Source organism: Corythoichthys intestinalis, chromosome 14 (genome assembly GCF_030265065.1).
Source record: "Corythoichthys intestinalis isolate RoL2023-P3 chromosome 14, ASM3026506v1, whole genome shotgun sequence".
NCBI classification, from domain to species: Eukaryota; Metazoa; Chordata; class Actinopteri; order Syngnathiformes; family Syngnathidae; genus Corythoichthys; species Corythoichthys intestinalis.
Window position 1 is genome coordinate 17,770,773 of NC_080408.1, and position 27,257 is coordinate 17,798,029.

Sequence of the window (27,257 nt, forward strand, 5' to 3'; positions counted from 1 at the left end):
AGACAACTTTGGATATCAAACGTTCAAGGTGTACAGTGATCCCTCGTTTTTCGCGGTTAATGAGGACCAGAACCCGCCGTTATAAATGAAATCCGTGAAGTAGCCCTATTTATTCAGATTTATCATTTAAAAGAAATCGTCGTCATGGAGGAGTGGAAGAGCATTACAGTGGCAACCTGTCAAGCTCTAGTCAACTCCATGCCCAGGAGAGTAAAGGCAGTTCTGGATAATAGTGGTGGCCACACAAAATACTGACAGTTGACATGATGTATGTCAATAATGACAACTTTCACTAAGGGGTGTACTCAGTTTTGTTGCCAGGGGTTTAGATATTAATGGCTATATTTTGAGGGGAAAATAAATTAACTATATTATATAAGCTGCACACAAACTACGTTTCATTGTGTCAAAGTGTCATTTTGTCAGTGTTGTCCCATGAAAAGATATACTTAAATATTTGCAGAAATGCGAGGGGTGTGTTCACTTTTGTGATACACTGTATGACAATTCATGTTAACATTTTAAAATTTTATTCTGAAAATGTGACTAGTCTAAAAATAAAACACTTACTTATTACCATTTGTTGCTAAAAATCCAGTCAACGAGGCCTGAGCAAAAATTCACTGACAACCATTGTGATTCCAGCAATGTGTCTCAGAGGAAAAGTCTTCTTTTCATATTCAATTGTGCTTTGTTGAAGCTTTTTGTCCATCACATTAGACTAATTAGAGGGTCCTGGGGGTCCAGTCAGATGACGCTGTCCCGCTGCTCTCCCCTCGAGTGCCATCAAAGTGTTGGAGAGCTTGGCACATCTTGTGGGCGCGAGTGAGTTGGCAGTGCCAGCCGCGCTTGGAGGCCGGCCATCGTTTTTCTCCCTTCAATGCCTTGTAACCAAAAAGTAGTTTGTTTGGAAGTAGCACATTCGGAACTAACGGCCTGTTATGAAGAAAGTTAAATTGGTTTGGATTGGATTTTAATTTGGAGTACTTAGTTAGTAGTACTAATATTTTAAAAACTTAACTGTTAACTGTTAAAATAGAGTTAGTGACATAATTTGCCAGAGGACACTTATTGACATCTGTCATAAGCATTCAGTAATGCCCATGATAATGTCATGTCACAATTATGATGTTTTTATGACACCGCTGTCAAATAAAGGTATTACCTTTTAACCCAAATAAATCAACAAATAAACCGCAATGGACTATAAGCCGCAGGATTCAAAATGAAGGAAAAAAGTAGCGGCTTATAGTCCGAAAATTCTGGTAAATTCATCTTGAAACAAGTGATAAACTCATTTAAATTGAGTTTTACCGAGAGTATTTTTTTTTTTTGACAAACGTCCATTTGTTGCTGCCCTCTCATTTCAAATGGATTGGACGTCTACAAGTGATGATTTCATTAAAATTCACAGCAGAAGGACGAAAAATGTCACATGCTTGGACGTCTGTTGGCGTCAAAATTCATATGATTAATCGCGATAAATCAGAACATATTATAACGAAGAGAGAAGTGTAAATTTTTTTCACCGCAAGATGGCGACAAAGGACTATTAGTTTATGAAACGAGTTTACTACATGGAACCTGGAATTCATGTTATATTTTTATATTTATACAACACGGTCACGCATACATAACTACAAATTTACCAAATGCTCTCCCATTGTGCATTCCAATGCACCTTTAAACCCCCAGGGTCATAGCACTGAGTGTGTTCTTAATCCCAGCACTGACTCCCCTCCTGCTACAATCCCAACAATGTGCCTCAGATTTGACATAATCCCTCTTGTCGGGTGTATTTCCCCCTCTGTGTGGTTTATAAAGCAGGCGGGAGGGTCAACCCGGGGGTGTCGGGACCCTCAGGCGGGCTAGCAGCGGATTGGCCGGGGGTCCGAGCGGGCTCCTCCCGGCTATTTATGGCAGACGCCGGTCTAGTGTTGAGCCCATACATGGTGGGCCCCGAGGTAGGGTTACCGATCGCGCCGAGCGACCCTCCCCGCCGGTGGGTCACCTCTCCCACTCGATCCCGGTTGACAATTGCTTCACTTCAATGTGGACTTTATGGATTAATTTGATCAATTTTGCCCACCCTTCAATATAAAGCCAAACTACATTTACCCTTGAATATAGTTTTGGAATTGTTTTTGTTTTTTGGCTTTAGTTTCTCCCACCTGCAGCTTCCGCAGCACCTAAGAAGAAACAGGCAGCCCTTTTCTACACCTGCAGGATACACGTGAGTACTAAACCTGGCCACTCCATCCTGCATGCTTGTGATACAATGTACTAATATGGTAAAAGTTGCATTAATACTTTATTGGGCAAGGTACTATTTTACTATCTATAAACTTTAACCCCATAAAGACCTGGCGTCCACATACGTGGACATTACATTTAGGGTCTCTTAGGTCATTTCAACATTTGGTATACCCAGAGGCTTAGCAAGGGTCCCCAGGGGCCCCAGGCATCAAGCAACATGGGGCCATTCGAGCGTGTGCAAGTAAGGGGGACAGTTGGACTTGGAGCAATAGTATATTTAATAAAAGTATAATAACTAGGGTTGTCGAACGATTAAAAATTTTAATCGAGTTAATCACAGCTTAAAAATTAATCACAATTAATCGCAATTCAAACCATCTCTAATATATGCCATATTTTTCTGTAAATTATTGTTGGAATGGAAACTGTACATAAATATTGTATTTGTTTATTATAACAATAAATCCACAAGATGACATTAAAATTAACATTCTTTCTGTGAAAGGGATCCACGGATAGAAAGACTTGTAGCTCGCCATTGTGGAAGGTAGTGATTGAAATACACCACAAGGTGTCAAGGGCGAGTTTTAAATTAATTAGAGATCTAGAGAAGTTTTTCTAGTGCGTTTTGCCCTTCGACTGACGCCGTAGTTTCCGGGTTCATTGTACCTTACGTTCATTTGAGTGATGACTTCACAACGTACGAGACCTCTGATAGTATGTATATTGTGACTAAATATTGTCATCTAGTGTATTTGTTGAGCTAAATGTAATGTTTGAATAGAGTTTGACCAAAGACTGAGTATTATTTTGCATAGCTATTTTGATTGGGAATGCCAGTTCTCTTTGCATTGAGCACTTTTCTTTTTGTGAGCATTATTTTTTTGAGGGATAGGAATATTAATTTTGTTGTGCTTTCAGTAAATGATACTGTAGCGACTTAACTGTTCCGCCCAAATGCATGATGGGAAGTTGGGCAACCATGACTGTCAGTGGTGGCTTTAAATGGTATATCTTCTCTGCGTTGTGTTCAATGTAGGGTGTTAAGAAAAAGATAATTTCCTGTCATTCTACCCCACGTCGCTCGCCACAATAGTTGTTGTGGAAGAGATGCCAAAGCTTATGCCAATAAATAACACGGCCCCAATGAATGCCTGAGTCCACTCTTCTCGCTTGTCTAAGCCTCTTAGCTCTCAATATACATAAAATGGCACCATTGTAGTCTGTTTGCGGCAATGCATGAGTGGATCATCCCGCGCATGCGTTAAATGCATTAAATATTTTAACATGATTAATTAAAAAAAATAATTACCGCCCGTTAACGCGATAAATTTGACAGCTCTAATAATAAGGCCTTGGTCTCATAGAGCGCTTTTTAGGAGACTCAAAGTACCCGGCTTCTTCTACATTAGGACATAAAACTACACTAACATAGTACACTCACCGCTTTCTTGCTTCCTTTTTTCCTCTTCTGTTTTTTTTTTTTTCTTTCTTTTGTCGCTTCCAGAAGGATAGCTTCTCTTCATTTTGGATATACACCAATTAAAAAAAAGCCAAATCGCCGCTCATTCTCACTCTGAGTCACGTGGGGGGGGGGGGGGGTGTAGAACGAGCGAAGAGGCCTCTTCAGGGAACTCAGACACAAGGCTTTCACTGGCACTGTCGCACTTGTAGCTGCGACAGTGCAGTAAAGCTGCGTGTGCTAAATCTGTTGGCCCTCTAGGGGCCCCTGCTGGCTGGGGGCCCTAGGCAATTGCCTGGTTTGTGTAATGGGACGCAACGCCTCTGCTTAAAGCTGTGACAAAGTCCTCTACTGTCTAACTAATGATGTACAACCAATCCGGCATTTAATAAACAACCAGCCCTGATTACCTCCCACATGCTCCCCAAATGATAGAAAAAAATTGACTCCGAGGATTGATAGACACTGGCCCATGCTTTGTAGCTACTAAGTTTCAAGACGATCGGTTCGCAAATGATGGAGGAGTAGGACTTCAAAGTAAGTGTCCACAAGAACAAGAAGAACAATAATTACTTTTGTGGCGACTTGACAAGCCTTTGGCCTGTCATTGCCTTTCATTGACAACAATTGCCGTCCAATTCATTTAAAGTGAGCGGCGTGCTAGATTTCCAATCCATTTTGCCAGGGAGAATCTAGCAGCCAATGAGTTAAAATTGTCCTTGAAGATGTATGATTTTATCTATACATTTTCTATAAAAAAAAATTTGCACATTTTTACATTTCACATTCCTCTAAAATATGTTTGTTTGTTTTTTTGTACAAAACATACTTTTTTTTAATCATCAAAATAAGTGACTTTCCTTGAAAATTCAAAAACATTTAAATTAGCATTTTTTTACCCTGTAAAACATATAGCATATTTGCCTGGAGCTTATACCTTTAGTTTTATTTATTTATTTATTTTTATTGTTTTACTTTTGGGTGGAATTAGTATTACTTTATAAGACTTTGCTGTGAAACTTTTTTCCTCTCTGAAAATATTTTGGGTATTTTTCTTAAAAAAAAAAAAAAAAAAAGGGCAACTTTATCCTGGAAATACCAAACATTTTATGTTTATTGTCATGTATTAAAGTAATGACAGAGCACTCATCATCTTTATCGTCATCATGATATGAGCATGTTATATGTCGTCCCCCTTTGAGCAGCACATGACTGTTTGTGAGCTGTTTTGGTACATGTACACCTGGCGCACTTGCGACATGCCGAAGTGCCATGTTGATCATACCTCGTGTAAATTGCGCGTAGTGTGTGCGGCGGTCACTCCAGCACCTGCCCACCTCATCAAGAAACACATGACCACATTGATGCACACAAACACCTTCGTGTGTGTGTGTCATACAATACCAACTACAACGTTATTGCGCGTTATAACACAAGTGTATGTACACTGCGGATTTGTTTATTTCGGCGATAAACCGAAAAACTTCCTGGATGTCGTAGAAGTGTAGTTTTTGTTTGTAATTGATGTAGTAACACGTAGGATTGATCTAGTCTGTAAACAAACAGTGCAACTCAGTCTACGGCTCACAGTCTTCATGGTTTGAAATTAGGCATGTGCCGCTATGAGATTCTGACGATATGATAACCTTAAGCCAAAATATCACAGTTTCACGGTGTCTCGTTATTGCAATTACGGCTCTAAAATGTGTTACTTTGGCTACGTTCATACGACAGGTCTTAATGCACGAATCCAATTTTTTGTCATATCTGTTTTTTTGGCGTGCCCGTTCAGACTGCCTTTGTCCATTGAGACCATTCAAGTATTACGCATGCGCACTAATTCGCAGTCCGACAAGCGCTGAGCAAGACCCGCATGCGCAGAAGCATCAAAACAAATGACCACACATGCTGGCTGTCATCCGTCATTCCAGGGATATCATATTTTGCTTTTTAAAAAGAGGACACAAACAACAGACATAAATAATCCCAGTTTAGGCTTATATTCAAAGTATATGGATCGATAGCATGCATGCACTGTCCGTGCATGTCACCCACACATACGCACAGTTTGTCCCGACTCTCGGCCGTGTAAGCAATGTTTAAATATTGCTTATATGGAGCAGACAGAAAACCGATCATTCTCAGGCTTATCCTCAACCAATTTTAATTTTTTTTAAATGTCTGTTGTCAAGTCCGACCCTTCCTAAAAAGCCTTGTTCAAGGCAAGCTAGGCGCTAATAACGCACAGCTGCACCGCTACCGTGGCGTCTCTCTCGCTTTAAGATGACGTAATTGCTGCATGAATTCCGATTTGAGAGACTGGACAGTACAGACTGCCGCGACAGTCTGGAAAAATGTGGCCCAGATCGGATTTGAACCACATACGAAAGTGACCCAGATCGGATTTGAAATGGTCCAGTTCTATGCGACTTGTCACGTTCAGACCGTCAAGTTAATGCCTCACTCGAGTCGGAAAAACACCAAAAAAATCGGATTCGTGCATTAAGACCAGGGCCGACCCAGGCCATTTGGGGGCCCTAAGCAAAGTAATGCAAAGGGGCCCGTATTTTTGGCCCACCATTTCGGCACAGTATACTGTGAAACCCATACATGCAATCCAACCCATACGTCCATATTTTGTATATTAATCAGATTTTGTTGCACTGTATACTTAAAACTTCTCACCCCAAATGATTGTCAGTACTTACAGTAGATAGCGTCAAACCTTTTTCTAAAAGAGGAAAGAAAGAAGTTAAGGAAAAACTTTTATTTTTTTAAGCTTGTAATCAAGCATCAAAACTCACAAAAGTCAAATAAAGCAAACTGTAGTAAAAACAAAAAACAAAAAAACAATTGCCAGATTGGGGGCCCCCAAGTGGTCAGGGGCCCTAAACAGCTGCATAGTCTGCGTATAGGCTGGGCCGGCCCTGATTAAGACCTGTAGTATGAACGTAGCCTTTGAGATATCTGGGTTTAAAAAAAAAAAATTCATTGAACAGGATTTTTATTTTTCAAAACATATTAGCACATTTGAACACAAGTATAATGTCAAGTTAAAATCAATTAAAAAAACATTTTAAATAAAATGAAAATAAATGCAGTCCTTTAGGTGAGCTAAAACCCACAGCCACGGCTCAACATTTTTACCATTAGAACAAAAATAATTGAAATATTTTCCATAAAAAGCGCGTGTGTATGACTCATATCATGTTTACATTATACCAACACTATCTTTCTCAACACAGACAGTGAGAGAGAGTGACAGAGAGAAAAAAAACACTAGGTTTTACCACCGCTAGACACACTAAACACGCTGGAGTTAACTTTCATAGCTGGTGGGAAACGTTCATGACAGTGTTTACTAACCTTTAATTTTGTATAAATGCGAAATCATACTGGAGGTATTACCTCCTTGGCAGCCACCCTCAGCAAACATGTTTTACATGTCGGTTGGCCCTCCTCCTCTAAGCCGCAGCCGTCTGTAACTTTTCTGTAGCCAAAGTATTCCCATACCAGCGATTTCATTTTCTTCGATAAGGGAAAAAGTTCAGGAGTTTCACCTCCTCCAGTCATCGTGTAGCACGGCTGACTCACTGACACTAAGCAACAACCGGTGGGAGAGGGTTGAGCCCTGTAGCTGCAAGCGAGTGATTTCGCCCTGCATTTTTGTGACCTAAAAAATAGCTAATACCTTAGGGATGGTATTAAGGAAAAATTTTGCGGTGATGTTTTCATACCAACGTACAGTATACCTTGAAACGGGTAATCGGCACATCTATTTGGAATAGGGGTGGGAACCTCTGGGTACCTCACGATACGATACGATTTGCAATTCAAGGCTCACGATAATGATTATCTCACAATATATAATACAGTATATAACAATTATCGATACATTTGTCAGGAAATAATTCTACAATATACAAGTAATAAACAGAAAATCAAGCTCTTTTCATCTTTCTGCTGTGAATTGAATTGAGTTTATCATTGGTAGACATACAATTCTAACAGAATGGACGTCTATGGTGGTCACTGGTAACCAATGAGTTTAATTTTGGGGTATTTCAGGTCATTTGCTGTTGTTTTTCAGTCACTCAGGAAGTGACCTGGCAATTCCCCCTAATTAATAGGAACAGAACAAATGAACAGAAATCTACTGGAAATGCCCAGAAAATCAGAAACACTGGCAATGAAATTTCGAATGAACGAACGTTCATTTGCCCCTCCCACTCAAAATGGAATGGGCGTCTAGCGCCATCAATTAAAGAAAAATTTAATGTAGTACTATGTTTCTATTTTACTTTATTTTCTGAAAAAGGGAAAAGGCTACAATTGGCGTAATTATTCATTAATTAAATTTATTTTTACCATACAAATGATCTGATTTAATTGAAAAACCTTTGTTATTGAGAGAATAGCTGGAAAATACCGCACTCCCCTGAAAAGAAAAGATTATGTTTTATATATACTATCATAGATTTTATTCCACGAGTTACATTCTATTGTTTTTCAAAAATCTTTAATTTATTATACAATGTACAATATGTAATTTAGAGTTTTTAGCAAGTTATTTGTTTAATTATCCCTCAGTGATTGAAGAATTGATGGGCAGTTTGCAGTTTCATGTTGTACTTACTTTCTTTAAAAATGTTTAAGATGATGAATATTATAAATATTAGATAAAAAAAAAAAAAGGTATTAATAATTATTTTAAAAATAATTTTTAAGTAAACAAATTATAATAACAATAAATTAAACATAACGGGAAACTGCTAAAATAAAAAATAATAATTAATAAAAATGAAAATAAATAAAAACTTAAACCATAAAAAAAAAAAAATAATAATAATAATAAGAAGAAATATTATAATCTAATGAAACCCATAATATTATTAGGAAAAATGGTCACTTTTGGGGGCAATTTACCGCAGGTAGTTTGCAGTTTCATGTTGTACTTTCCTTAAAAATGTTTAAGATGATGAATATTAGAAATATTATAGTTGGATTTTTAAAAATAAGTATAAATAATTATTTTAAAATAACTTTTAAGCAAACAAATAATAACAATAATGTAAACATAACGGAAAATGGCTAAATGAAAAAAAAAAAAATTAATAAAATTGAAAATATTTAAAACTTAAACCATAAAAAATATAATAGTACTAATAATAAGAAGTAATATTATAATTTGATGAGACTCATAATATTATTAGGAAAAAGTGTCACTTTTGGGGGGAATTTACCGCAAGCAGTTTGCAGTTTCATGTTGTTCTTACTTTCCTTAAAAATGTTTAAGATGATGAATATTAGAAATATTATAGTTACATTTTTAGAAATAATTAAGAATAATTATTTTAAAAATACTTTTTAAGCAAACAAATAATAATAACAATAGATTAAACATAACGGAAAATTGCAAAATAAAAAAATAACAAATTAATTAATTAAAATGAAAATGAATAAAAACTTGATGATGCACTCCCCTAAAAACAAAAATTTCAAGCCGTTCTGATGTTTTATATATACATTTTTGGTTGATTTGACAAACTTCACTTTTAAGCAGAGTACTGTCTACCCCAAGTGAAGCGCAGTTAGCATTAGGCAACACATCTGGCTTGATGGTCATGATGATGAGCAAAGAACCGAGCTGAACATCTGATACCGTCCCTCAAGAGATGACATGTTGGTCCAAAAATGATCACCACATAATGCAACATCTCAACATAAGATGGTTTGCGCAATAACACACACATGCGCAGCCACTGACGAATATTTAAAGAGCGTATAAGAAACGAAACGGCTGGGGGGTTTGAGTCGGGTGGGGGTTAGGGTCTGACACAACAAGGCTGGCTGCCGTCTTGTAAACACAAGCCTCTGCTGGTGGACAGGGTGACCTCTTCGCAGCAGCCACTCACAACACATGTTGCCTTATTAGGGGAGAGCTGGGACAAGTGTGTAAGGCTGCATGTGTGTTTGGGTGCGTGCATGCACGTGTGTGAAAGGGTGAGAAAAAGCATCAGAGTCAACTGTGATCTGACACCAGGCTACTTTTTGTACTGCAACAAGTGCACATTAAACATGAATGTTTTTGCTTGCATGCAAAAGTCATCTAATTCCAGTAAGAACCATAATGATACAGTAACCTCCTGAGACCCGAGTTTTTTTTTTTTGCAATACATTTTTTATCTCTCTTTCAGTTTCACATCAAAATATGTTTTTTTTTGTACATGAAGCCATTTTGTAATAAAAGATGCCCGTATATGAGGACAGTGGGTATTTTACACTGTATTACACTGTACAGTATATATACTGTATTTACTGCTTGGGACCAGAAAGATTGAAAATTCAGTGGTGTCCAAACCGGTCCTGAAGAGCCACTGTGGATCCTGGTTTTTGTTTCTACCGATCGAGCACAGACCAATGTTTGACCAATGAGGTTTCTGTTAAAAGAAGCAGCACCTGACAACATTTAACTGATTATACTTACACCAAACGTGTTGTCCTGTTTTGTTGGAAAGAAATCCTGCACCCACTGCGGCCCGATGTGGGATAGTTTTAGCTGATCTAAATGGTTAACACACAAAATTTTAGCTTCAAACAATAAATGGTTCTCCTAAAATTCAGAAGCTAGCATGAATATTTTCATTCCCACTGGATTTGGCTTTAGTGGGAAATAGGCTACTGTCAAAATGGACATACCCCTGTAAATGGGATCATCTGTTTGTCTACACATTGAATTTTCCCGCTAATGGAAAAATGATAAAACAAAATCCAAATTACGGCTGAACGATATTGGAAAATATCATTCAAAAAAACTTACTTTGTGACTTTTTGGGGATTTGAGATATTTTGCGATATATACAGTATATTGCAATATTAAAACTAGAAGAATTTTGACTTGAATAGCTTGCTATTTAGCTAGTTATTTTGCGAGACTGGTTGACTCAACATGTTTTTTATATTAGTGTGTTGCATTCACTATTTTACTAGATTAGGTTTTTACAGAGTTTCTCCCTTGCTTTAACTCATTTCTCCATGTATTCTTTAATTTTTCTTTATTTTATATACTTTAAACAATTTATCACATTCTTCATTATAGGACTGCAGCTATCGATTTTCTTGGTAGTCGATTAATTGATGAAGTAGTTAGTTCGAATAATCGAGTATTCGGATAAGGAACATAAAAAAATTAAAATATCTGAGATGAGCCTCAAACGGTATAAATAAATGAGGATCTAAGTACAAAAAAAGAACAATTTGCTACCTTACATAGCAAAAGTCCGCTAGCTTAAATGCTATAAAATGCTTTTAAAAAAAAAAAAAAATTTTTTTTTTTTTTACAATGCTCTTATTAAATGGTTCAAACACATATTCCACCCCCCCCCCCCCAAAAAAAGCTTAATGTACGTACCAATAAAATAAATTATGAATGCATTTAAAAACATTAGCTCATACAAAAACTTATGTTGGTCTTAACAGGGAGCAGCTGGATTCAGTCATGTAAAATGAGTTGTATTATATTCACTGTTGCCACTAGAGGGCAGTGTAGCTACCCAAATCAATAAAAGTCATTAAAAAATCATTAAAATGCCACATAAATTATACGACTACTCAAAGCAGCAAAATTTAGTTCAACTCTTTTTTTCCTAATCGAATTACTCTTGTTAATCGATTAACTGTTGCAGCACTACTTAATTATAAAAATGTTATGTTAGGTTCTGTAATTATTTTATTGGTGCATTATAGATTTAGGGTGCTTCAATTTACTTTAATTGTATTTATTTACTGTATTGGCCGGAATATAAGACGGCCCTGATTATAAGACGACCCTCTCTTTTCAAAGACTCAAGTTTGAAAAAAGACTTTTTGACACCAAATTAATTTTTATACAGAAAATAATTACTGTACATCCGAAACAAATGATTATAACAATATACTTGAGAGAAAAAGCATGTCATTTAGCCTCATTCAAATCTTAATATCTGAACATTTAAATATGTAAACTAAAGTGCAATCACATTCGTAAATGAATGGCTTCTGGTTTTTGAAATGTAAATAAACCAATCTATTGTGATAAAACAACAAAATTGCAATAACTGCATTAACCATCACAGTGAAGTCTAACTGTAACTGTAGTCTTGAAACAAATCTGAATAAGGAAAAACATTGCAATAAAATAATGCAAGCTGGTTAAACTTGAGAATAGCCGAGATCTGTCATGACAGAACATCGCTTCAATGATATCTGACGCCATCTAGCGTCGTGAATGGGTATAACGTCTAGACCGCGAATATAAGACGACCCCCTCTTTTTCAGTCTTATTTCAATGCAAAAAATACCGTCTTAAATTCGGGCCAATACGGTATTTATTATTTATTTAAGAACTGAAAGTGCAAAAAATTGCAAAACCATGATATGATAATGTATTTGTATAATACCGTTTAATCCAGGCTAAGGGGGGTTTATCTGCGAATGATGAAGTTTGCTGTATATACAGTGTATCACAAAAGTGAGTACACCCCTCGCATTTCTGCAGATATTATAGAAAAAGCCCGCAAACAGTTTGCTGAAGACATGTCAACAAAGCACATGGATTACTGGAACCATGTCCTATGGTCTAATGAGACAGGTGGGCTTTCCTGTGCACCATCTTAAGAAGAGGCTTCCTCCTGGGGTGACAGCCATGCACACCAATTTGATGTTGAGTGCGGCCTACGGTCTGAGCACTAACAGGCTGACCCCACCCCACCTCTTCAATCTCTGCAGCAATGCTGACAGCACACCTGTAACGAGTCACATGACATTTTGGAGGGAAAATGACAAGCAGTACTCAATTTGGACATTTAGGGATGTACGTAGTTTCTAAGGGGTGTACTCACTTTTATTGCCAGGGGTTGGGATATTAATGGGTAAATTTTGAGTTATTTTGAAGGGAAAATAAATTAACTCTATTATATAAGCTGCACACAGACTACTTTTCATTGTGTCAAAGTGTCATTTTGTCAGTGTTGTCCCATGAAAAGATATACTTAAATATCTGCAGAAATGCGAGTGGTGTACTCACTTTTGTGATACACTGTATAAGGGATACAGGAAGCCATGTCTTGTCACATTTGCTGCTTTTATGAAGCAAACCAAAAGTTTACGTGTTCAGAAAAAAAAAAAAAAATAATAATCGCACATCCTGTGATAGGACTATTGTACATGCGCACATCGCGATGGCAATATTTACACGATATATTGTGAAGGCCTAATCCAAATTCAAATCAAATTCATAGCAGAGAAATATGGTTTGCATTAAGTGTAGTTATTTAGCCTGTTAGCTAATTAGCTAGTGGATATGGTCAAAAAAAAAATTCGTTTTTACTTTTAAACATTTCTTAATCTTTCCTAGTTTATTTTATCACACAAATTAGTAAATTTGACACTTGAAAGACTAGTTGGAACTACGAATCAAATTAAATAATCTCAAAATTAGCTAACTACTTCACCCAATCAAAATTGTCAAATAATCCTAAAATGCTCAAATAAGGACACAAGATGTATTAGTGTTTTCCTTTGCAGGTTTTACTAAATAGTGTCATTTTTATGCCACAGGAAGCAAGAGAGGTGATTTAACATAAATATACTACTTTTGTTCAGAGAACTTCGATGTTTAGATGACCTTTTTGAGTTTTCTTCGCTGAGCTACTGGAGAAGCTTTAAGCAGATTTTGGCGCCATTTCTTTATTCATTTAAATCGATGTTAAGCAGTGTAGACTCCACAAGAGGGGGCTGACAACGTCCCTGAATGTGCCCAAGCTGCCAAAGGTTTTAAAAATGACGTTTGTTAGGTCTCACAGGCAGAAATCTAATGTCCTCAAATGAGTATGCAGGGTCTCAGGTTAAATCTACCATGGTGAAACAGTCATGCTTGGAGTCCTATTTTCAAAAGCCATTGAGGATTTTAAAAATTTGGTCCGGAATATGTGCAGATGTGATCTGTAATCAAGTTTTTGAATGGTAAAAAACAAACAAACAAAACAAAAAACTGATTAAATTGTGGATAATATTATAGCATTTGGTTAAATATTATAGATGTAACAAAATATTGATCTGGCTCACTATATTGATTGGTTCATCAACTATTGTATCGACTGAAACAAAAAAAAAAAAGATAAATATATTTTGAAGCTATGCTGTTTTGTGAAAGTTGTGGTTTTAACTAAAAATGTTGTCAACAATGTCAAAATTGCTTTGCATTTTTTTCCTGTTTTAAATAGTCCATTTTTTATTGATATAATATTTTAACACGTATTTTGCTGAGAAAATATCGATGGGGTTATTTTATATTGGGATATTTAGTAGTCATGGAGGTTTATATTGGGATATTTAATAGTCATGGAGGTCAAATTAACCCATCTTTTTGTTAAAAAAAAAAAAAAAAAAAATTTGGAAAATTAAACGCGTTTGGCGTGGCTTAATGAGTGTTAGTAGCATATGCTTACAATTAGATTAAATTTTTAAAAATTCAGTTCCTGACACATTTAACTCTCATTGCTATTTACGGCAATAGACATCCGAGCCATTTTGACTGGGCCCCTCCCAGTCAATTGCCGTCAATGGCAGCCAATTAGTCCGAGTTTAATTTTTAAATAATTTTTCGACACCGTCAAAAATTCCTTTAGTCAAACTGACCCAGCAAAACAGGTGACAGGTAACAGGTGGGTTAAATATGTGAGGTGCAGTTGTGGAAAGTACTTTTACTTTGTTACTATACTTAAATACATTTTTGTGTATCTGTACTTTACTTGAGTACAAATATGAAGTGGTACTTTTTACTTTTACGTCACAAAATTTTACAGCACGTATCTATACTTTTTATTCCACTACTTTTCAAATTGTCGCCTGCGTTAAATGTTAGTTTTATTTGTTTCTCTCTCATTGTGAATTGATGGTTTCGTTTTCATGCATCCAGTGCAATCAATAAGCCCCAACTATACCTTTATTGGGAGGAACACGAGTATAAGCAAGATTAGGCAGGTGAACAAGATATTGACAAATGAAAAACAGCAGTGAGAGCTGCGTGCCTTCAAATGGGTGCTGCAGACTCTTTTACAGTAGGTGGGGGTATGCACCCTGTAGTTGCTTGCAATCCGCCATTAAGATAAGTTTTGGAGTTGTTAGGGTCGGCTAATGCGGAAAACAAGATTGGCCCTCAAAACAGACAACAAGAGAGTCATTCAAACTGGTTTATTGTAACCAAAAACAAAACAAAACAAAACAGGCAATTGCTAAAAAGAGATAACAAAAAGGGTCCGGGACCACAAGTCAACGGAGATCAGGATAAATAACCTGAGGGTAAACCGCTGTGACAAAAGTAACACAAATACACTCAAATACGTGCACAAGGTAGAGGATACCAAACAAAGGGGGCAGACAAACAAACCAAGGCAGGGGCAAAACTAGCCAATTGCGAATAAGAAGCTCGAAAGTACAAAGACGTCCAATGGCGGCCAGCAAGGAAATATCTCAGCACCCTTCCCTTGGATCGCCTGGGTTTAAATAGTCTTGATGAGCTTGAATTGGCTGCAGGTGCAACATCGGGAGCCCTCCCACAACGGCTCTGTAACAAAACATAACCTGACCAACAGAATGTGGCAGTTTTTGGAACTTGCTAAGCTTCTGTTTACAGTGCAGTCAGTTTTATTACTTTTTTTCCATTCTGCACAGTTATATGATATATCTATATTTAAAATATAAAAAAAATATATATCACATTTTTGCATCTGGAGAAAATACTTTTACTTTATACTTGAAAAGTAATTTTTGAACTAAGTACTTTTGTACTTTTACTTGAGTAATTTTTTTCTTAGATACTTTTACTTAAGTATTTTTGCCCTTGCATCTGCACTTATACTTAATTTTTAAAAATGAGTACTTCATCCACCACTGGTGAGGTGTATACGTGTACTCGTGTTGTATTGTAATGTCATTTAAAATAAATTTAACTTGTCATCTATTTCTAACTTTATGCAATCCTCTATATGTATATATATATATATATATATATATATATATATATATATATATATATATATATATATATATATATATATATAAACGTATACTGTATATATGTATATATATACATGTATATATGTATATATACACACACACACATATATATATATATATATATATCTTAGGGTGCAGACAATTTAAAAATACGTGTGGCATTTGCCAAGGCCCTCAGCCTGTCAAAAGGATAGACGCTGGAAAAGTGGCAAAAGGTGGATTTTTCAGATGAATCTTCCATTGAATTACACCACAGTCGTCCCAAATATTGCAGGAGACCTACTGGAGCCCGCATGGATCCGAGATTCCCTCAGAAAACAGTGAAGTTTGGTGGTTACATCATTACCAAAATCATGGTCTGGGGTTACATCCAGTATGGGGATGTGCGAGAGATCTGTATGGTGGAAGGCAACATAAATAGTCTGAAATATCAACAAATCTTAGCTGCCGCTTATATTCCTAACCATAAAAAGGGACAAATTCTGCAGCAGGATGGTGCTCCATCGCATACTTCAATCTCTACCTCAAAGTTCCTCAAGGCAAAGAAGATCAAGATCCTCCAGGACTGGCCAACCCAGTCACCAGACATGAACAGGATGAAAGAGGAAGCATGGAAGACGAAATCCAAGAATGTTGATGAACTTGATGTTCCTGATGTCTTCATCAATAAATTTTATGAATCCTTGCCGAAGCCCATGGAATTCATACAAAATATTAAATTTGGATCTCACAGCACCACTACTTAATTCGCTTATGTTATGTAACATATTTTTTGTATTTGAAGTATTTTTTTTTGTTCAATTTTCACACTACTTTCTGTAGGCGACAAAACTTTTGTCTTGCCAAAATTTCACCTTTACTGTATGTCTTCATTAAATGATAAATCTTTTTTTCAGTGAAACAAATATATTTGTGTACATTCAACATTATTTGGGAGGGTCTTAGCTTTCATATGAGCCATTTCTCAAACCAATTGAATGATTAAAAGTCAGGTTATTAGCAATTGTTTCTACAGAATGGATAAGCGACACGATTTTTGTCTGGGGATGTATCATTATGAGGCTCAATTTTCAGGAAAGCTAAGGATTTGTCATTTCCCTGTACTTTTAAAAGTTCAACAAGATACCGTTTGAAGTGCGAAAAAGAGTGAGACTGAGAGCTAGCAAATGGCGAGCAGTCAGTGAAAGCCCAGGGGTAAACACCTCTTAACGCACGATCCTAGACGGATTACGGCACAAATGTGTTAGCTTGCTAATGCTAATTGACATGCATGAAACTTCACCTTCAGTGGGTAGGGCGGGAAACACCGCACCCCCCCGCACACCCGCCCCTTTGGCACATCGCGTCCAATCCCCCGTCCCGCTGTTTTGATCATCGCGGCTAATTTCTGACTGTAATCTGATTAGGCCGCTGAGCAGCTTTGGCGCCCCGCTGCGCTGTCGTTCTCCGACTCGGGTGACATTGCGACCAGTCCGCAAGGCCGGCTGGTGTCTTTGGCGGGTGGTGGCGGTGTGACCGATCGGGTGCCGGTTAGCGACCTCTCGCCTCTTGCCATCAGTCTTCCTCGCCGCTAAACATGTTCCGAAACCCTTGGATCTCTGGTTACCATGTCAATCATGTGCAGCACTGCGGCACAGGTAAAGTCTAGTGGTGACCGTGTGTCCTTTTTTTTGAGGACTTGTCCTAGTTCTGTGACCTAATTTAGTATTAGTGGAAAATATCAATAAGTATACTGTATGTGTAGACGAGCTGTAAATGTTGACTCTCGTCCACATTCGGAGTGAGATTGATATGTCAATACGGTGTTTTATCACACAGTGGAACTCGATGATAGGCCAGCGTTAAATGTTTATATTTGCATATACAGTTCTCACAATTTGATTTTCAAAAGGTGACTAGGTGTACTCATTTCTGTGGTTGTGTTTTTAATTTGGAAACTAAATTAGCATTACTGCAAAACCGGTAGTGCAAAATAAATAGATTTGAAACTATGAATTTTTAAAATCTCAAATTGAGGTTGTAAAATGATATCTATTTACATGTCAATTATTGATTTCAATTGCATAACATATTAGTAGCAACAATTTATCATTTTCTATGATTGATAGCTTTCACCTAGTCTCTGACCTCACAGGGTCTTTAACGGTCATTAAACACTGTTCAAAATGACATCACCTTATACCACAGCAAAATTTGGTGATATCGTGAAGTACGTTTTGATACTTAGCTCCAATTCTTCTGTAGTCAAGGAAGTAATTAGTCAACATTTAAGTCATTATACTCAAATGCACCTAAAAACACGTGGCGTCCAGTGCAATATATTCTTAATTCAGTTCTTAATTTTTTATTTGCATTATTTTTGGATGTTTGTTTAGATGTCTATCATTTACACTCCACGTGATTTATGAGCTTTTTCCTCCACAAGTCTAATTTTCCACACAAATTATTAATAGAAAACCGTTGCCTGCTAAGCTTTTCTCCGTAACTGCTAGCTCTGAACTTCCTTGGCTCATCGGCAGCATGCATGTTTCTGTGGAAAGCTGAACTGACTTGACGCGCACGGGGCTTTCCGAGCGCATGGTGCACACATTGCGCAGGTCTTGAATGTGAAAAAGCAAACACATGATCAGTCTGGACAGCCAAAGATCACATCATTTTTTGATCTGCTTGTATCCTGTTGGAGGTTCAGTGCGAACAAAAAATAGACCAGGAGTTTTTCTGCCGGTGTCTGGAGCGGTAACTCAATCTGTCTGCGACTAAAAAGGAAACTACTTTACAACGGACTGCTGTGGTTGTTGTGGAAGTTGCTATGGACTGCGTGTAGAGTGATTGACATTCTCATCAAGCATCAAACACTGTTCTTGAAAACAGTTGTTTGTTGTGATTTCAGATCATGTAATCAATGAGATAAATTTTTGCTCTGCTACCACGGCGATTGTTTTTTAATCCTCTATCTTGACACTTTACGGTATGACTATGGCATAATGTTGCAACGCGACCTGCGAGGAATGTCCTTTTGCACACATTTGATTGACATCTATGTCACTATCAAACATGATCTTCATCATCAGAAGGAAATGTCCATGGTCATGGACATGGCTCAGATGTTTTGAAGTATTTGAAGCCAACTAGGGCAGCAACGAAACAGAACTACCTCAAGTACTGTAACTTAAACTGAATGGTTTTCAGATGCTTTCAGCTAGCATAGCAATGTAGCACAGACATAGCAGTTAACAGAATTCAGTTCAGAACTGTTCTCTCTATGTGGTTGCAATTGCTAGTGCTGTGCTCAAGACCACACTATCCAATACCGACACTTGCCAAAGACCGGAACTATTCAAGACCAAAATAAGACCAAGAATACTGGCAGCCAAGACTAAGATGAGACCAAGACATGTGTTGAGTGTTACAAGACAGGCAACTGGTTAAAATCCATGTGGGAAAGTTAATGTTTTAAGGATCCCAATTCAACTTGAAATGTCCAATTCAGACAATCGTGATACATCTTTTTAGCCATGGCTACTTGCTAGTTTATTGCAAGTCTACTCAAGATAGATGCTGTTAATGATTTTAATGTTGCTAAGGGATACTTTTGGGAGCAAAACTTTTTCAAGAATCTCATGGTATTTACTAAGTCTTGTGTTCTTGCAGAACTTGGATCAGAAGATCTGGGAAAACTTTGCACCTCAACATCATTGCCAACAGAAGCCTTAAGGTAAGGAACCATTACGTGGGACAACCAACAATTACTAGACCTCACCAGGATTAGCATTTTGGTTAACATAAATACTACTGCATATTATTATTTTATTATTTTATTTTAAAAGTATGTTGCCATATTTTAGTGGGACCCATTGTTTCAAAAAATCAGCAAACAATCCTTTTCAACGAGCTACAAACAGCTTAAAGTTATTTTATGGTTAATGCATGGTCGTCAAGATAGACTTGTCAGCACAGACAGCTTTATAATTAATGCTTGATCAGCATTAACTGCTGGAGAAGTCTAGAACACCTAATCCTCAGACACTCTAAAAAAAAATATCTGCATTGCGTTCCAGCCATTATTCCGCAAAGCCGCTTTTGCTTCATGTTTACAGTGACTCCTTCAGGTCTTTAAGCAAACACAGTCCACCTTAAGAAGAAATACAAGATCAAGTGGATTCCTGGAGGCTAAGCTCTTTTAATACTATGCATCCAGAGCTAAAAATAGCTGCTTTGTATGAACTAACTAGATGAAGTTAGAGAACTTATTGTGGCAGGTTGGTAGGGAGTGTCAAGACTTAATGACCTTGTTCTTGACTAGGTTCCTAATGGAAGTAACACTTTCACCTGGTGTCACATCTTTAGGACGTTCTGGTCAACAATCATTTACAATAAAAACCTCTTGAGCTGTTTTTCTGGTTTCTTTGTACTCATGTTTACAATTTTAGTTTTCAGAGTGATTTCTCCCTGCACGACAAGACCACCCTGGTCAAGAGCGTTTCAGATACAGATGCCAAACTCCTGGTGGTTCTGCCCAAGGGTGCGCATTGGTTTCTTTGGTTGTTGTTTTGTTTTTGTTTTTTTGTACTGAGCATTTTCTCAAAACTTTTAACATTCAGTTTCAGAACTGAAGAAATACTTCGAGGGTGATCTTCCAGAAGATTTCGTAATGAACAGGTATCCTTAAATGGCGTAAACACGAACTGAGATCTAATCCAATATTTGAACTGTATGAGCCCAAACACACAAGGAAAAAAATAGGGTGTAATTTACATGACCACTGCACACAGTATCTCCAATGACATTCAAGAATTTCGTCTTTGAAAGAAGCCTGTCATCATATCAGCAGTTACTTGTGTGAAGAAGCACAGTACCACAGGTATTGCAGAAAATTAAAAAAATATTGAAGAAAAAATGTTAGCTTATTTATTTATTACTGTGTGCTGCCACTGTCAAAATTGGATCATATTAACGCACCCACACCATAGGATAATGCTCAAATCATTTACATCTGAAAATTGGGCCTTTGCTGACTTTGGTTGAAACGGAAGGGGAAAAAATGCTCAAATTCCGCGTCATTCTTTGTATGTGTTTACTCCACAATCAGCCGCATTTCTGTATGTTTATGATATACTGCAAGCCTTTGCCTTTCGTCCCAGGAAGGAGAGGATTGCACGGCGTCTGGAAGGGATTGAAAGTGACTCTGCGCCAGCCCTGCTGACTAGCGGCTTGGTCACCAACAGAATGCTGGAGGAGGACCCACCCCGGTATACTCGGGCCTCAGACCCCTGCGAGCCATGTGTTATGGGTATGCTGATGCTGTACCTTGATTGACTGTGTTAACTGAAAGATCACTGTGTTTTGACTTCTTCCATACCACAGTGAGACATTTCAGCAAAGAGGATCTGCATGCATCACAAAAGCCAGTGACATCCCCACAACATCAGGCCAAAGGAGGTGTCAACCCCGTAATATTGACACCTACGTCTACACCCTCGGACCCAGTCAGTCTGAGTTCCAAGGCTGAGCGCATCGCTCGCTACAAAGCAGAGAGACGGCGGCAGTTGTCGGAGAGGTATGGCATACTCCTTGATCAGGAAGTGGACATTGATTACACACCACGCTACCGCGCCCGACTCGACCAAGATGCCGCTGCCGACAGACACTCGACTGGAAGTGGAGTTAAACCACAACCAGAGCTACCAGATCATGAAACTGGTGGTCCGTACCGCTCTGGTGTGGGAAGGGTTTACATGAGGACTCACCCGAAACCTGCATCTCCAGATGCACTGGTCCCAGTTAACACAATCCAAGCACCAGCCCATTCACAAGATGGAAGATTCTCTGAGAGGGAAAGGGTCATGAACATGGAGAACCACCGGAGAGGTGGGACTCAAGATCATGCATCTCGGACTAGGACCCAGGAGCACCACATGCCTCCGCCCCAGCAGATTCAGCCTCAGCAGCAAAGCTCTACACATCACAACCGCACAGACACAATCCATGTTGTGATGAGTCCCAACACCAGCAGGGACTACAGGGTCACAGCAATACCCAGCTCGCCTCGAACTGCCCGTCGGGCCTCGCTGCCATCTACCCGCCATGGTATCTCACCTGGGGATTTGTTCATTGAGCAACAGGCACAGAGCATCCTCAACAGACAGGGGTGAGTTCATGAAAAGTCATACTTTACTTGGTTCTTTGAGACTATGACTCTTTTCTGGTAGTTTTTTTTCATAAACCGAGTGAAGACCATGCACTTCCCAAACTCGGTGTAAAATTCTTCTATTGGGGTTTGACAGAGTAACCACTTTTACACCATTTCTGTACAATTGGTATATCATAGATGCAATACAGCGACTATTTAATCGCAAATACCACAATGAGGACAGGCTCTGGTTTCATAGACTTACACATTGTTTCGCCGTTTAAGGTTTTTTTTTTTTTTTTTAACACAGGGTTGGTAATTTACTTGACACATGCAGACATGTGCATTAGAAAGAATGCAGTTTTTGCTGTTGTAGGTGTAAAACGTTCACTGCCATTAACTGTGGAACCTGGCAACCCTTTAAAGGTGTCACACTCACATTTCGTATGGAGACATCTCTGTCCGCGAAAGATGCACCTAGCCTTATTAAATATACTGTTGAACAGTGGGTGATTAAAATATGCACAGTATCTACGTATCTGCATCCTTGTCCTGCAGCTTTTAGACACAAAGTGATTTTTTTGTTGAAAACGCTCAAGCCCGTGCCCTGTGCCCCATGCCACCTCCTCTCATCGCTGTCACCCCTTTGATTCTATTACTGAACTTTACCAGAAGACATCTGCAACTTGTCAGAACAGTCAACTACATAACAAGAAGCATCTATGATCATTTGACATTGTCCATAGCCTTGCCAACCTGTCAAAGAGCGACTGGTGTCTCAACAGAGAGACAGAGGGCAACGCTCAAACACTCATCAGCTGGCCGTCAAGGTATGAAGTATCAATATGGAGAAATAAACCTTCATTAACTTCTACCTAAACATTTCAAAAGGTTTGGATGCTCCCACTGACTCGATTCTAACAGTCCTTACCTTTACAGTTGAGTTGCCACATGTAAGGGATCATGTTAATCAACTGCTAGAGATACGGAGAGGTCATTATACCAAACATTCAAAATATCTTTGCAGTTGCCTTACACCAAGATGATGAAATGTTTCACTGGCTAACCCAAAAAGAGATTTTTATTTTAAATTTTTTATGCTTACTGACTTCCCTTGTCCATTCTTTTCACCAAGAATCAGAGTAAGTGCACAGCGGCCTTCTGAGTGGAGCGCCAGACACAGGACTCAGGAACTTCCTTTCCCACCCAACCTGGACCCAGGCCAGCAGAGAACTGTTCATCAGCCCGAGCACACCCCGGGTCACCCAAAGTTTGCTCAAGAGTACCATCCTACCATTGACAGCCCAGTGTCTGCCAGCCAAATCCCCAGTCCTCCAGAGGTTCCACCACGAAGGCGCGTGAGTGCTGAACAAATTTATGCTGCCCACAAAGAGGCAAGGCTGGAGGCCCAGCAAGCTTCCAAAGAAGAAGTACACACGGAAGGTTTGCTGAAGAGCCGCAAAGCTGTGTTACCATCTGAGATTCGCCGACGAGAAAAGACTGTGGATGACCCTCACAGAGGTCCGAGCGAAAGCATGGAATGGTGGGATTACAGCCCAGAACAGAAGAAGATGAATCAAGTAGCCAAGAAAGACTTGGATCCACCCAAAGAGCGAAGGCGGGAGAGAAGAGAGATGGCGGAGAAGAGCCGAGAGCGAGGCAGGCATCGTCATTCGGGTCACGAGAATCAAGAGGCTAGAGTGTTCAAAGACATACACTTGGAGAATATTTCAGACACTGTCAACCATCCAGAGTCACTTGTGTTTCAGACACAAACCAGTGGAAAAGCTGAGGAAGATCTCCAGAGACAGCATCAATACAACTCATTGAGGAGGCCTATGGAGACAAAAGAACATCAGGGAGAACAAGAAACTTGTTCAAAGAGAGTTGAGGAGGCTCTGCGATGTGAAGTCTCAGACCCTCCAAGGCAGCAGAAATTGCAAAGTAGCGACTCGGCCATTTACCTCCAGAAGGGTTCCACTTTACCTCAGGCCAAGCACAAAAGCACAGAGGCAGGAGGAGGGCCCAAACCCAAGACGCGAACTCGTTCCATGTCAGACATTGGTATCAGCCGGCATTCTGTCATATACCGTACAGAGAGGGCTGCCGCTACCCGTGAGACCTCCTCCAGGCCGATGCAGCCATCAGGGGTGTCGAATTGCGACACGGGCGCCCTAGACACCCGTGTGTCGGTCGCTCAGCTGCGACATTCATACCTGGAGAACGCCAACAGGAAGCCTGACTTGTAGGTCTGCCGGCATGGGCTTTGTTATTACGTCGCATGGCTAACTTGTCTCAAGGATACTACTGAAATCCACTTCATGTCAGACAGCAGTCTGTGAGTGCTGACCTCTGCCATGGGTAACATCTAGGATGTCCTGCATAAACTCAACAAATCACAATCTTATTTAGTGACATTCTGATTGTGGCAATGACAATGAGGTAGTGATGATTCAAAACCATAAAATGAAAATTTCACCCTGGCTTGGAACCTTAATTTGAAACCTTAACCCATACTTAAAGCCCAGAAACTAACACAATAACTCTTTTTGAAGCATTAACCATGGCTTGAATAACTAACCATGTGAAATTAAATGTGAAGTTAAAGAACACTTGTCAAAAAGAGAGAACAAAGTCAACTAACACTGCATGCATCTAACTGCTATCTACAGTATGTCACGCTCGCCTTGCTTTGTTAACTGAATTTGTACTCTCCCTCATTTATCCTTCCTAATCCAAGCGAGAGCATCCAGTCCTCAGCGACAGAGGCGGACCTTGGGTCAAGTGGCCCTGAGTCCCAGGGGGAAAAGACGGCTCGGAGGCCTCGTCGCTACATCACGCCAGGGGACGGCCGCACATCCGAGAGATGTCGAACTCAACCTATCACATCTGCGGAACGTCTGGAGACTGACAGGTCTGAAACGGGAGTCATTCCAGAATACTTTACAGGAGGTAAAATTCTGAATTCATTTTGAAAAGCTTTCATGTTTCTTTTCACAGGTCACATCTCAGTCCAGCACCGCTGCAAGATGTAGAAGGTGACCTTGAAAACCTTTACCTTGATCTGTAAAGCTAATCCTGACTTGTAACCCAAACTATATCTTCAATTCCTAACTTGAACAGATTCAAACCTTTTTCCCATTCTCACATTATAGCGGATGAAGAAAAACTAGACGAGCGGGCCAAGATGAGCGTGGCAGCCAAGCGTTCTCTTTTCAGGGTAACCGATTTAACATATGTATGCAAACATTGTGATGTGAAAATTTGTCTGAAAGTCAGCATTTTCTTTCTCATTAGGAATTAGAAAAGACTTCCGAGGGTGGTGTTCCCAAGCCTCGCTCTCGAAACGCTGCCGTGGAACGCCGTCTGCGGAGAGTCCAGGACCGCTCACACACTCAACCCGTCACCAGCAAGGAGGTGGGCGACGCTTGCAGGTATGAACACTTTAACTTCCATCTCTCCAACCAGTGTTAAAGCTTAGTTCATGTATTTAGGTACGTAGATGTTTCGGGTGTCTTTTCACAACTTGAGTATTCATACTTCAGACAGCTTTTTAATTTTACTCACTATATTGAGTCCCTGACAATAGTCTTGTCGCTTATCCATTTTGTAGAAACAATTGCTAATAACCTGACTTTTAATTATCAATTGGTTTCAGAAATGGCTCATATGAAAGCTAAGACCCTCCCAAATGATGTTGAATGTACAAAAATATATTTGTTTCACTGAAAAAAGATTTATCATTTAATGAAGACATAAAGGTAAAATTTTGGCAAGACAAAAGTTTTGTCGCCGACAGAAAGTAGTGTGAAAATTGAACAAAAAAAATGTACTTCAAATACAAAAATATGTTACATAACATAAGCGAATTAAATAGTGGTGCTGTGAGATCCAAATTTAATATTTTGTATGACTTCCATGGGCTTGAAGGACTGCATCCATGCGGTTCGGCAAGGATTCATACAATTTATAGATGAAATCATCAGGAACATCAAAGAAATCAGTCTTGAATGCCTCCCAGAGTTAATCAACATTATTGGGTTTCGTCTTCCATGCTTCTGCTTTCATCCTACCACAGACATGCTCAATGAGGTTCATGTCTGGTGACTGGGCTGGCCAGTCCTGGAGGATGTTGATCTTCTTTGCTTTGAGGAACTTTGAGGCAGAGATTGAAGTATGCGACACCAACCTGCTGCAAAATTTGTCCCTTTTTATGGTTAGGAATGTAAGAGGAGCTAAGATGTGTTGATATTTCACCCTGCAGATCTCTCAGGGTGCAGACAATTAAAAAACGTGTGACATTTGCCAAGGCCCACAGCCTGTCAAAAGGATGTACGCTGGAAAAGTGGCAAAAGGTGGATTTTTCAGATGAATCTTCCATTGAATTACACCAGAGTCGCCGCAAATATTGCAGGAGACCTACTGGAGCCCACATTGATCCTAGATTCTCTCAGAAAACAATGAAGTTTGGTGGTGGCAAAATCATGGTCTGGGGTTACATCCAGCATGGGGGTGTGAGCGAGATCTGCAGGGTGGAAGGCAACATAAATACTCTGATACATTCCTAACCATAAAAAGGGACAAATTCTGCAGCAGGATGGTGTTCCATCGCATACTTCAATCTCTACCTCAAAGTTCCTCAGGGCAAAGAAGATCAAGATCCTCCAGGACTGGTCAACCCAGTCACCAGACATGAGCATCATTAAGCATGTCTGGGGTAGGATGAAAGAGGAAGCCTGGAAGACGAAATCCAAGAATATTGATGAACTCTGGGAGGCATGTAAGACTGCTTTCTTTGATGTTCCTGATGACTTCATCAATAAATTGTATGAATCCTTGCCGAACTGCATGGATAAAGTCCTTCAAGCCCATGGAAGTCATACAAAATATTAAATTTGGATCTCACAGCACCACTACTTAATTTGATCATGTTATGAAACATATTTTTGTAGTTGAAGTACATTTTTGTTTAATTTTCACACTACTTTCTGTTGGCGACAAAACTTTTGTCTTGCCAAAATTTGACTTTTATGTTTTCATTAAATGATAGAATTTTTTTTCAGTGAAACAAGTATATTTTTGTACATTCAACATCATTTGGGAGGGTCTTAGCTTTCATATGAGGCATTTCTGAAACCAATTGAATAATTAAAACTCAGGTTATTAGCAATTTTCTACAAAATGGATAAGCGACAAGACTTTTGTCAGGAACTGTAATATGACATATCTGGACTTTCTTTTAAAATTATGAATTAAACTGCCTTTTGGTTCTCATTTGGTGTTTAAATGGGTGTTAACACTAGAAGTCCCGGAGAATTCTGGTACTCCTAAATAGTCCCAAGCAAGGCCGAT

The 27,257-nt window shown here is 38.9% G+C and overlaps 1 protein-coding gene across 4 annotated transcripts in view; it reads left to right on the forward strand.

Moving 5' to 3' along the window:
* The first annotated feature begins 1,948 nt into the window (after positions 1-1,948).
* The window catches only part of LOC130929829 (supervillin-like), a 64,692-nt gene continuing 39,383 nt past the window's right edge, over positions 1,949-27,257 (forward strand). The window contains exons 1-13 of one of the 4 annotated variants that reach the window (XM_057857391.1): positions 1,949-1,964; positions 2,162-2,233; positions 19,427-19,490; positions 20,206-20,297; positions 20,377-20,434; positions 20,917-21,065; positions 21,140-21,923; positions 22,652-22,735; positions 23,041-24,150; positions 24,646-24,819; positions 24,906-24,943; positions 25,061-25,125; positions 25,203-25,339. In XM_057857391.1, coding sequence (XP_057713374.1) covers positions 20,427-20,434; positions 20,917-21,065; positions 21,140-21,923; positions 22,652-22,735; positions 23,041-24,150; positions 24,646-24,819; positions 24,906-24,943; positions 25,061-25,125; positions 25,203-25,339 — 2,549 coding nt within the window. In that variant the 5' untranslated portion in view covers positions 1,949-1,964; positions 2,162-2,233; positions 19,427-19,490; positions 20,206-20,297; positions 20,377-20,426. Of the gene's footprint in view, positions 1,965-2,161; positions 2,234-17,193; positions 17,413-19,426; positions 19,491-20,205; positions 20,298-20,376; positions 20,435-20,916; positions 21,066-21,139; positions 21,924-22,651; positions 22,736-23,040; positions 24,151-24,645; positions 24,820-24,905; positions 24,944-25,060; positions 25,126-25,202; positions 25,340-27,257 lie in introns of those variants that run through there. The other 3 variants (XM_057857389.1, XM_057857390.1, XM_057857392.1) reach the window with 3 other exon arrangements.